Source organism: Aethalodelphis obliquidens, unplaced genomic scaffold, assembly GCF_003676395.1.
Source record: "Aethalodelphis obliquidens isolate GAN/ISIS:26980383/991018 unplaced genomic scaffold, ASM367639v1 scaffold8, whole genome shotgun sequence".
In the NCBI taxonomy this organism is placed as follows: domain Eukaryota; kingdom Metazoa; phylum Chordata; class Mammalia; order Artiodactyla; family Delphinidae; genus Aethalodelphis; species Aethalodelphis obliquidens.
The window spans coordinates 31,288,985-31,302,208 of NW_020837952.1; the positions used below are offsets into that span (position 1 = coordinate 31,288,985).

At 35.5% G+C, this 13,224-nt stretch overlaps 1 protein-coding gene and 1 pseudogene across 1 annotated transcript in view; one reads left to right on the forward strand and one right to left on the reverse strand.

The window, feature by feature from the left end:
* Positions 1 to 819: 819 nt before the first annotated feature.
* LOC113620802 (proline-rich protein 13 pseudogene) lies at positions 820 to 1,767 on the forward strand (annotated as a pseudogene).
* RASSF9 (Ras association domain family member 9) overlaps positions 1,573 to 13,224 on the reverse strand; it is a 112,922-nt gene continuing 101,270 nt past the window's right edge. The window contains exon 5 of the mRNA XM_027107123.1: positions 1,573 to 1,934. Coding sequence (XP_026962924.1) covers positions 1,871 to 1,934 — 64 coding nt within the window. The 3' untranslated portion in view covers positions 1,573 to 1,870. The remainder of the gene's footprint in view (positions 1,935 to 13,224) is intronic.

Consider the following 13,224-nt stretch of genomic DNA (forward strand, 5'->3'; position numbering starts at 1 on the left):
CCCGGACCAGGGCTCGAACCCATGTCCCCTGCATTAGCAGGCAGATTCTTAACCACTGCACCACCAGGGAAGCCCTGCAATAGAGCATTATTAATTATAGTCAATATGCTGTACATTACATCCCTAAAAACACTTAATCTTAGCCATTCTAAAGGTGGGAAATGGTATCTCATGGCAGTTTTAATTAGAATTTCCCTGAGAACTAATAAAATTGAGCACTTTTTCTTGTGCTTATTGGCTACTTGCATATTTGTCTTGTTGTTTAAAGCTCTGCTCATTTTTTAATTGGGTTGTTTGTCTTTTTGGTATTGAGTTATAGGAGTTCTTTCTATATTATTTATATGTTATATATATTCTTATATTATACCCTTCCATATTCTTTATATATACTAGATATGTCTTTTATTAGATACATATATACTATAACATTTTCTCCCATTTTTTGGCTTACCTTTTCATTTATGTTAACTATTTCTTTTGATAACAAAATTTTTAAGTTGATGAAATATAATTTATAAATATTTTCTTGTATGGTTTTTGCCTTCTATGTCTTACCTGAGAAATCTTTGCCTACCCAGAGTTCTTGAAAAATTTCTCATGTATTTTGTCTATAAGAGATATAGTTTTAGCTTTATATTTATGTCTATGATCCTTCCTGAATAAAATATGTATGTGAGTGAAGTGCAAGGGGAATCAAAATTTTGGGGTTTGTTTTTGTTTTTTCCATATGGATATCCACTTGGTCGGGAACTTTTCTCTCCCCCATTGAATTATATTGTTACCTTTGTTCAAAACTGACTGTTGAAGCAGTGGTGTTAAGGTGACGGGACACCTGGATTCCTCAGTTTCCTTCTTTTTCCATTCCTGGGCTGGAGGAAATACCTGAACATATGGAACCCCAATGCCGGGCAGCCAGGGCCATATCCACACTCCCCTAATGTCGGGTACCCTGGAGGTTGCAATCCTGCCCATCTACCACCTGCCACCCCTACCTTTCCTCCAAACCCCTTTCCCACTCCCCCAGGAGCACCCCAGGGGAATCCAGCCTTTCCCCCTGGTGGGCCCTGTCATCCTGTGCCACAACAAGGGTATCAGGATGCCAACCCTCAGGTCCCTACCCCCCTCAATACCCACCACCTGCCCCTGGCATGTGTCCTGTGAATCCATTGACTCCTGGCAAGGTAGGAGCAGGAATGGTGATTGACAAGAAGATGCAAAAGAAAATTTAAAAAGCTCATAAAAAGAAGCAGAAACACCACAAACATGGCAAGCTTTCCTCCTCCTGCTCTTCCTCTTCCAGCAGTGACTCTGACTGAATACAGGGCCTGAACCCTTCCCTCAAGTCTCTCCAGTTCTGCTCTCCCATCAAGTTTCAGATGCCATCTTGTACTGGGGGAAATTAGCCCTTGTGTCCCTCCCCCCGCCATCCCTGCAATCTAAGCCTTTCTCTGCTGTCCAACCCTAACTGGCTAGGGAAAATGGGAGAAGAATTGCCATGGGCTAGCAAAGGCCGTCTTCCCACTGCTTAGATAAAACTTTTAGCTGGTGAATTTTTCAGAGCTGTATTTTGAAGATGGTGAGATTTGAGCTAAATGCTGAAGACAAGTCTAAGATCTGTAAAATGTGATTTTTTTACTTTCTTTTGTAATGCTCATGATTGGGGAGATGCTGTGGAAATTTAATTATGGAAAGAAAGAAACGACCTGTACCTTTCTTGTAATTGTGGCATGCTTGGGTGATTTAGTGGCAAATAAACATGTCCCAGCAGGCCTTTTATTGATTGCACTCACTGCAGGGCTGCTGGGAAGTGGAGTCCATTTGGCTGATGAGCTCTGACTGCCATTTTGGAAACTGATATCTACCCCTTAGCTCAGTATGCTATCTCAGGTCCTGCTCTCACTCTCCAACTCTCAGTCCAAATAAAGCTGTTTCTCCTGGGGAAAAAAACAAAAAACAAAAACTGACTGTTGATACATCTTTATATTTCTAGACTTTCTATTCTGTTTCATTGATCACCTTGTCTATCCTTATTTTAATACCATACTGTCCTGACTCCTATAATTTTAAGTCTTGAAATCAGGAAGTGAAGGTCTAACAACTTTGTTCTTCTTCAAGATTGTTTTGTCAATTCTAGAATATTTGTATTTCCTATAAATTCTAAAGCCAGGCTCTGATTTATATAAAAAATACTAATTGGCTTTTGAAGAGAATTACATAGAACCTATACAGACATTTTGATGAATTGGTTTCTTAACAATTTGTCTTATAATGCACGAACATGCACAAACATTATGTATCTCTTCATTTATTCTGGTCTTCCCTCTTTTCTCATCAATATTTTGTAGTTTATAGTAGAAGGATTTGCATATGTTTTGTTAAGTATTTCCTGTCCTTGAATGCTGTGTTTTAAATTTGATTTCCTAGTTTTCTGTTGCTAATACATAGAAATACAATTAATTTTTGTGTATTAACTTTGTATTCTGTGCTAAGTTCACTGTTCTAGTAGGTTTTCTTTTAAGATTCCTTTGGGGGTTTCTACATAAAATAATGTCATCTGTGTATAATGACAATTTTACTTCTTTTGTTTTAATCTGAGTGGCCTTTTATTTCTTTTCCTTACCTCACACTAGTATTTCCAGCTCAGTGCTGAATAGAGGTAGCAAAAGTAAACATATTCACCACATTTCTCAATCTTGAAGTGGAAATGTTCCATTTTTTACCATTAAGTATGTTAACTATAGGTTTTTCATAAATGTCCCTTATGAGATTGAAAATCTTTCTTTCTCTTCCTTGTATACTGAGTACATTTATCGTGAATGGCAGCTGAATGTTTTTTCAATACTTTTTTTGTATCTATCAAGATGCTCATGTATTTTACTTTTTGTTATGTTAACGTAGTGAGTTTGTTTGATTGATTTTCAAATATTAAACCAACTTTATATTGATGGAACATATCTAACCTGTTCATGATATATTTTTGTGTATGTATATAAATATTGCTGGATTCAATTTGCTATTTTGTTAAATATTTTTGCATCTATATTCACAAGGAGTATGACTCCGTAATATTTTTTATAATGTCGCTTTTAGAATTCATTATCAAGTTTGTGTTGATGTTATAGACAAGTTGGAAAATGTTCCCTCCTCCTATCTCTTTCTTATATGTTTAATAATATTTACTGGGGATGGGATATGACCCTGGGATTTGCTTTTATGTTTGAATTCATTTTTCATTAACAGATATAGGGCTATTCAATTAAGTTTTCCTATTTCTTCTTGTGGAAAGAATCTATTCAAAAATTCAGAAATCATACTTTACTAAGAGTTGCCAAAATTGAACTTTGAAAAGTGACAGTGTTAACCTGACAACTGGCCTATGACTTTCTAGGATTCCATACACTGGTTGGATGTTTGAGAGCTGCAGCTCCTAAGGGGAAGGCAGGAGCGGGGAAGAGCCAAGCCAGTTGAGATCTCAGACACACAGCTGGATTTTGGGGTAAGATTTCATTTCCGGTGGGGAGACTGAAGCTAACTAAAGAAGCAGAGCAGGAATTTCAGTTACACTGAATGAGCAAACACAATAGAGGTTTAAAAAAGAAATTCTGCCTTGAGGATTAATGCAACTGGAACATAGATGGAAGTGACACAAGACCTAAATAAATAATAAATATTTAATGCAAAAGGGATCTAATCTCAAAAGGCTTTAATAAAAGGGGAACTGATCTCAAAAAGTTACATACTGTCTGATTCCATTTATATAATGTTCTCAGAATGATAAAATTATAGAGAAAGAGAATGCACAAGTGGTTGCCGTGGGTTAAAAGCATGATTAGAAAGGAGGCAGCATGAGAGATTCGCTTTGTAGGGATGTAATGATGTAATGATGGTTTTTTATGTTGATTATAATGATGGTTATATAAATCTATACATATGGAAAAATATCATAGCCTTACACACAACAGCATAAAATAATGAGTGCATGCAAAACACAATAAATTTGAGCAAGGTGTATAGTTCGGTTAATTCTACTATACCAGTCAATTTCCTGGTTTTGATAATGCACTATAATTATGTAAGATGTCACCATTGAGAGAAGCTGGGTGATGGGTACAAGGAATCTCTCTGTACAATTTTTACAATTTTATGTGAATTTATAATTATTTCAACATATAAGTTTAAGCAAATTTAAAAATAAATAAAAAAGGGAATTTGTTGGCTCACAAAAGTTAAATATCCATGGTTATACTAGTACCAGAGTTTCAAATTATATTACTAGGACCCACTCTAAGAAAACGTCTTAATTCTGCTCTCTTTCTTGTTGGCTTCTGTCAAAGATTTAATGAAAAGACAGTAGCTTCCCAGACAAGTACATTTTGTGTGTATGTGTGTGATGGGGGTGGGGGAGAGTTAAGGAGGACACAATTATCTTCTTCCAGCAATTCAAACATAATATTCTGTGTCCAAGTGTTACTGGACAAAATTGGGACATATGATCATTCCTAAGCCAATCACAGTGCCCATACCCAGGGTATGTTGTTGAGTCGGCCTCATAAAAAGCACAGCGAATTGAGACTGTGGGAGGGGTAAGTCAAAGGTACATCAAGGTATTGTTACCAAAAGACAGAATAGACACTGGGTTCCCTGAAAAACCACTAGGAGGGCATAAAATTACTCAGAGCTCATGTCAGGTGTGCCAGACACTTAAAAGAATATGGTAGGCTCACTATTCTAGAATGCACTCATCATTCAAGCAGAAGTCTTAATACACTTTCTGACTTAAACAACATTGGTTTAGAAACTGGGTGGCATTTGAGAAGACAGAAATTGACATATTAAAATGGAAAATACTTTCCCCTAAGCCTCATTCATTAATCATATATAAAATATGCTTTCGAGAGCTGCATAAAATAAGTCTAATTGTTATTTAATTTAGAGTTCTTTAAGTTAGGCAAATATCATTTTACCCTGAAATCTCTTTTTTACAAAGCTAAACTTCTTTAATTTTTATAGGACTCCCTTATATATCATGGTTTTCAAATGTATTTCTCTTAAAGAACTGTGTGTATTATTCTAGATGTGGCCTGAACAGCACAGAGTAAAGCAAAACTCTTACCTCCCATGTTCTGGACACTGTATCTATGCTATTAGTTAGTTTGGTGGACATCTTCACTATGTCACTGACTCATTATATTTGCAGTCGACCAAAACTCTTCCTTAAATCTTTCCTACATATACTTTTATTTATTTGCACCTTTTCAATATTGAACTTGTAAAGATTTTTTAAAATAATTCATTCTTTTACTTTGTGTTGGAAAAATTTCTATTTTAAATATCACATTCTCAGATTTTTCCCCCTGTAGTTTTAACCACCTAGGATTATCTTGCAGTCAATATCTTCAATTTTGTATGTCAATAATATTCCCAGTGTTTTCTCATCAATAATTTTCAATTAACATATTATCTGTATCCAGCCCTATTTATCATTATATATCTTGGTCAAGAAACAAACCTTTCACATAGATTTAACACTATTGGGATCTGGGCGTTAAGTCCATCTGAGTATTTTATTGTCAAATATGGTTTGAACTCTCTATGTGTTGAAAACATCTCCAAGAACCCTATGTGTTGCTTTACTTAATCACCACAACAACCCATGAGGATGTAATATTGTCATCCCCATTTTACAGATTAGAAAACTGAGTCACACAGAGTTTAAGTAACTTTCCCAAAGTTGTACCATTAGTAAGTAGCTGAGCCAGGACTCTAACTAAGGCAAACTGACTCCAGAACCTGTTTTCTTCCAACCTCATCACTTTCCCTCACCACTCATGCCTACAAGAATATCATGTGCAGTCTCTTAAAAGGCCATACTAAAATTCATGTCATTAGAACTCTAGAACCAAGTCTGAATCACTAGGAATCACTATTTTCCCAATTTATCATAGTCATGACTGCAAAGAAATGAGTAGAGATGTATAAATATTCACTAAACCATGTGCACTCTTACAAGCCTGAAAGGAACCCAGAGGACGTTATACTCTGGGTTACAGACTTATACTCACCTAACTTTTAGCTGCATTATTCAATATAAGAACTATTCTATTATGAGCTGGACAACTCAAATTTATTATGGAAAATCTCAAGCCAAGTCTATAATCTTGTTTTTGCTACAATTATGATATCAATATTTGTTTAACTATTTCAGGCTCAAGGTTACTTTGACCTTTCCTACTATTTCTGCTCCCAAGAAATCTGCCTCAGAATTCTGTTCTTATATTCCTTAAATCAAGAATTCCTCTTTTCATCTCAAATTTGTCCTAGAAGGTGAAATTCCCCTCATCTTCTGCCTCTACAAGTAAAAGGAATTTTGAGTAGAATTGTTATTCTTAGGAGTCATTACCAATACCATGTCTTCAAGGACCCGAAAAGAATATATACTCAAAATCTGAAAAATTTATCAAGGCATTAACAATGAAATAAAATAAAGAGAAAAATAAATTGGAGTCATCAAAAGTTTATGGTAACAAATCCAGACGCCTGTACCCTGAAACTCTGCCTATTATGAGCTCTTACCATCTATTCTGGTTTGCATTCTGTTCTCTCCTCTCCATTATTCTGGAGGAAAAATAATCATGTTAGTTAGACCTTGTATTGGTTAGATCTCTACTGGTAAAAGCATCAGAAACTCAATTAAAATCAGCTCAGAAAAAAAAAAAGAAAGATCACTGGCTTCCTTAAAAAAAAACCCAGAACTACAAGAAAGCCAGAGATTGTGCTAAAACTGAAACAATTAAGAGAACTCTAATGCCACCATCATCCAGTCTTTCTCTTTCACACATTTTCTCCTTCTTCCTTTTTCTTTTCTTTCTCTGTAGGTTGGCTTTATCTTAACAAAGCTAATTCTTTTAAGACATCAGAGACTTTTACCTGGCAGCTCTAGGAATTTCATTCATTTCACCATCAGAGAGTAACAGCCCTTTTTTCTTTAATTCTGATTACAAAAATCCTTGGGGAAAAATGTTGATTGACCTGACATGAGTCTGTACCCATTCCTGTGGATAAAGGGTTGGGTTTCCATGATGGAAATATCCCAGTACTACCTGAGGATGGAGTGGAGGAGGAGCTATTCCCACCAAAAAGGGGAGAGTTCCTTCTGGAATAGGGAGCAGTGTTCAACAGGCAAACAGTATTTGCCCAATGCATGCTCTCTTTACCCACACTAATACAGATATTCCTCCCCTATATTCTCTATATTCTCTATACTGACATGAGGAAAAACAACCTTTTCCAAGTCTGAAATTTATCTGCAAAATAGACATCTCACATTATCAAGATCTTTCTATCAAGATCTTTGTACTGTCTTTTATTCAAGTCCCAAAGCACTTTCTTTCCAGTTTTTACCTATCTCACAGTGTTCACAGGCAAATAAAATCCCTGCCAATGAAACTACCCAGGGCTACTTATATCTACCCAGAATCACCTAAATATTCAGTATAGACACAGCTTAGGTTCTAGCTCTGGGATCTTTACTATATAAAATTTTAAAATTATATAGCATTCCCATACAATAAGTTTGCAGTTTGACAAATTTAGAAGGGATTAGGTATAAACCACGTAATCAGTCAAAAATATGAATCACCTGTGGTGCTTAGCTTGCAGGTATTTCAAAATGAAATAAAATTAAGATTGCAGGTATTTTAAAAAGTTAATTACTTTTAAGTTGATCCAAGACCACAGGTTACACCCCTAACTCCTGCAGCTGGTCAAAACATCATGCATGGAAAACAGAAACGATTCAAGTCATTCAACTCCACAAAAAGAAAAGCAATAGAAAGCATTTTCTTTCCTTTGAGTTATTAAGACCCCAGTTCTCAATGTTATTTTCTCTACACATTTGTAACTTGCCATGAATTATGACATATGTCATAAACGTTTTGTACTAACAAGAACTACAGTAATAAAGTTTGTAAATAATTCCTTTTTCAGTAATTATATGTAGATCCAAGTTCATCCCATACCATAATACATTATTCCTATTTACATCTTTTCAATATTCCTCCTTGAATGGGAGGGAAACTAGTGACCTTATAGTGAGAACACAGGATTAAAACCACTGAAGAATATTTAGTAGGATGGACATGACCAGATTTGCTTTCACTAAAGAGCACACTGGCTACATTGTGAAAAGCAGGGAGACAACTTACAGGCTGCTGCATGCAGTAATTCTGCAGAGAGATGAGAAAGCCAAGACCAGAAACAGCAGCAGTGGTAATACATGTTTGAAAGTGGATTGATAAGATACAACAAAAGTCTCATAGGCAGACCACTTTCTAAAAATCACTGAGAGAAGTTGACTTTACGTTAATAAGAAATTAAATATTTATTGTTCAGTGACCTCATGCAGGGCAGTTTTATGGACACTGCTGATTTAGTTACAAACAAAACACTAAAAATCCCTGCTTTTATGAGGCTCACGTTCTAGGTGGGCATGTGAAGAAAACAAATGATAGTAATAAGTTCAAAGTATACTACATTTGATACTGATAAATACTATAGGGAATAATAAAACAAGGAGGGGGGTTAGAGGTACAGTATCTGAGAGCTGAAAATGTAGATGTTCCCCAAGAAGAGCTCACTGAGAAAGTGGATTCGAGAGTAAAGTCCTGAAGGAACTAGAGTCAAGCAAGTATAAGGCAAAGAGAATTTCTGGCAAAGGAAATATCTTTGAGGCAAGAAAGTGGTGTTCTCTGAGATGTCAGCATGACTGGAGAAGAGGAAAGGAGGTGAGAATAGTAGAAGATGAGGTGAGAGAAATACAGGGTTTGCAGGGATCAGATCACACAGGGCCTTGTAAATTGTGTCAGGATTTAGGTTTTTATTCAGAATAAGAGGGAAAAGCATTGGAATCATTTGAACATAAGAGTGGCATGATCTGACTTTTAACAGAATTACTCTATTGTATTGATAATAGACTGAGGGGAGGAAAGGAGGACAAAGGTGGAAGAAGCCTCATCAATTAGGAAGCTACAGAATAATCCAGATGAGGGATGATGGTGGATTAGATCAGGAAGATAGCAGTGAGGTGGTAAGAAATGGCTAGATTCTGAATACATTTTGAAGGTAGAGGTAGTAGGACTTGCAGGTGGACCAGATAAAGGAATGAGAATAAGAGATGGGTAAAGAATTTTGCCAAGGATTTTGGACTAAGCAATTGGAAGACAGGAGCTGGAGGCCATCATTCAGCCCATGATAAATATATATCCTTTGTAATGCAATAGTCCAGCAAAGCATTTCTAAAAACTGTACTGGAATTATTAAGCTACACCTATTAAATAGTATTACTGAGAATCTGTGGAGAATATTATTGACAAAGAAAAGTAATGAGATCTGGATGGAGAATAGGATACTTATAACACTAAATGAATTTTCCCTGTTTTAACTGTGACATAATAAACAGATCACTTACCTGGACTTTGTTGCTTAGGCTATGGACAGAAATGTTATTAGTAATAATTATTATTAGATTCTCAGGAGACTACATTCATTTATGCACATGCAAAAATATTACAGAAATTTTAAATACAAAAACAGTACAATATATTTTGTTAATATTGTGTATTATTATATAATATTATGGAATATTCATCTGTATCTACTTTGTTTTTTTATTTTTCTAGCATAGACTTTTATTATCTCTTCATATAGCCATATTTTGAAACATCTTTTTCTATAGCGTTAATATAAAGATAATTTAGTCTTTCTTCTAGTTAGTTAACCAAATTTCATTTTTCATGATAGAGAATTTAGAAAAAATTTTTTGTAATTTTAACCATCAGAGTTTTAAGATGCATTATAATGTAATAAAATAGTTATGACATTTTGAAACTCTGCTGGTCCTTTTTTTTTTTCTTTCAGTGTACATGTCTGGCTTTCACTAGAATACCTTCTGTCATACTTAAATTTTGGCAAGATTAATAATTCTGAAAAAAATGTAAAAAATTAATCTGAAATTAAGGCCTACCCACGAACACTTCAAATGCATGGTCTAATTGTCTCTGTGTGGTATTGAGCTACTCAGTTTTGTAAACATTTGTTTATACTACATATTTTGAATTATTGACAAATGTGTAGGAGTCTCATCACTGGAACACTTGTTTCTTCAGGCTGTTTGCTGCATTGGTGTCAGTTTTCAACATCATTTTATCTGAAACTGCTAGACTTTATCAAGACAAAATGTGTTAGATAGGTTAAGACATGATTCCTGTACATAAAACATGAAGGTTCACATCCAGATGTACTTAAGATTTGTAGTGCTGCTGTCAGTCTGCACCCACCCCAAAAACACAATAACTCTGATAATTTCCATTTTGTACAATTCCCATTAAAAAAAGAGGGTGCAGGGCTTCCCTGGTGGCGCAGTGGTTGAGAGTCTGCCTGCCGACGCAGGGGACACAGGTTTGTGCCCCGGTCCGGGAAGATCCCACATGCCGCGGAGCAGCTAGGCCCGTGAGCCATGGCCGCTGAGCCTGCGCGTCTGGAGCCTGTGCTCCGGAACAGGAGAGGCCACAACAGTGACAGGCCCGCGTACAGCAAAAAAAAAAAAAAAAAAAAAAAAAAAAAGAAGGTGCACATATAATTTGCTGCTTGAGTGAATATACGCCTGACAAAAGAGGACTTCTGTTTTTGCTAGGCATTGAAGCAACTAAAATCTACTGCTTAATATTTGCACATATAATGACTAGAAGAATTTTCCACAAACTAGTTATGGTTCTGGTTCTGTATATTTCAAATTTTGTTTCTCCTTTACCATCCACATGTATGTGGTGTTAGGAGGTAAAGGACATAGTCATACTGTAATATTGCCTCTGGCAGGCACCTTTATAAGTCCATGATTTGCACCTGGTAAGTCAATGTGGCAAGTGATGGAAGTCTTTTTGAGGGTCATTCTAACTGTGGCTGGCAGGAACTTAATTATACATAGAAATGACTATAAATCAAATAATAATATCCTACCAAACTCAATTAACTGTCAATTCAACTCATTTCCCTTTATCCAGATCCAAAATAGTGCCTGTGACCACTCCAAAGTCAACTATCAAAAGGGAAGTGTGATCAAGGCAAGGTCAAAGTAATAAGATGTATGAAATTATAAGCATATTATACATCAGATATACTAAGATATAATTGTAATACATAAAAAATTGTGAGTTCACACAGATGAATTCACCATTTGTAGCAGTGCTATATGTTTGCCTTACAAATACAGGAATTCTGATTAAATGTATTTTGTGTAATTCCATAAAAAATGGAAAAAAGATGGTGCATTTATAATTATAGTACTGAGCATATAAGAAATGTTCATATTGTGATTATATCTGGCCCTATATCTCACAATGCCAGCTGAATCTGAAAAACCCAATTTGTATTCAGATAAAGTATGAAATTATAAATGTTACAACATGACATCTTTTCACATCATGTGGTACCCTAGATATTAAACACAAATGTCATTCTTTTTTTATCCCTAAATAGTATCAGAATCCAGATGAAATCCATGTAAAATAACATATTTCAACCTATTTTTAATAACTCGGTGAAAATGAATTTAAATATTTATGAAGATAGAGTTTATTTTTGAGTATATTATTCACAGGCCTATCTCTTTCATATAACCAAAGCTCATGGAAAATATCAATCAAGGATCATAATTCTATCCACTATTATTTATTAAACCCTCAACAGAACTATTTTCTATAAACGGATGTTTTGTATTATGATTGATTGCCAAGTGAGATAAACTGACTCAAAAATTGCGAGCCATTTCAGTTTCTGGTAGGGGGTATATCAGAATTAATTTGAACAGATACTTTTTATTCTAAGCAAAGCAATATAGAGTCTGGCCCCTTTCCTTTTGAAGTTCAACATTATTAAAATATCTTTGATGAAATGAGAAGGCCTGACTGAGGTCGTCTTGCAAATGTGGACAGCAGGTACTCAAAAAGAGGAATTTACTGAAAGGATGAAAAATATTAGTGATCTGGGCTCAAAACCAATTTCTAGAGCTGTGTGGTTGAGACCAGATTCTGCTTCTGACCTGGCCTTGCTGGTACTATTATAGCTTGCCTTCAGGAAAATGGCAATGTGTAAACTTAAACTTATAAAGCCATGTGATACAGAACTGCTGTTTTAGAAACCTAGCTCTTCTTTTATCATGGAGTAACTATTGCTAATCATAGTATGAAGGGAGAGAGAATTTTTCTACCCTACCGCTGTCCACTCTCTGAGAAACTGCTACTGCTGCAGACCAGCAAATAAAAAGAATATCTAATTCTCTGCAGGTTTGCTAGTTCTCACTGTGTAGCTATAATCACAGTACAAGAGATCAGGATTCTCTGACAACTTGAGCAGGCTTTCTGGTTTTCTATCCTTCAGTAATAATAACTAATTTTGGTTTCATGGCAGGAAAAAAGAATGCCGGCCAGGAAATAAAACCATTCTCTCCACCTGTAAACTGGAGCCTGGGATGACTTAATTTGAATGGTCTCATATTGTGCTCTTCTATTGCTGGAGATGCATAGAACATTTTATAACAAACTCTAAGCCCAACCTTGGAGGAAATGAATGATAGAGTTTCTATTGATAAGATAGAACCCTAGAGGCAAGTGTTTTTTCAGATAATTTTGTTTCTAAAATTTGGTGGAATTCTTCTTTAAATTACCTGATTAGTAGCCAGATGGATATCTGAATGTTTTTATATTTAATTGTGATATTTAAAATATTTCTATATAACTCTTGATTAAATAATGAATACTAATATAAATTAAACTTGTAAAGCATCATGACATGACATAGAGCATAGATGAGACTATCCAGAGAGTGTGTGGCATGAGAGGAGAAGGGACAAAGATGAAGACCACATGAACACTGAATTTCAAGAGTTGGATAGAAGGGGCTGCTAATTAGACAGAGAAGAGGTAGATAGAGGAGGAGACCAAACAGAAGGAGGAAGTAGTCAAAATGGCTGTATTGACACCTGGAAAGCCACTGGTAATTTGTGAAGAGAGTGTGATGGCGTGTTATATAATGTGTGTGTGTGTGTGTGTGTGTGTGTGTGTGTGTGTGTGAAAAGTCAAACTGTTAAATGAAAAACTGCTTTGTAGTTGAAAAGATCTGAATTTGTAACTCGGGTCTGATACTTATTAGCTGGATGATTTTGTGTTGCCT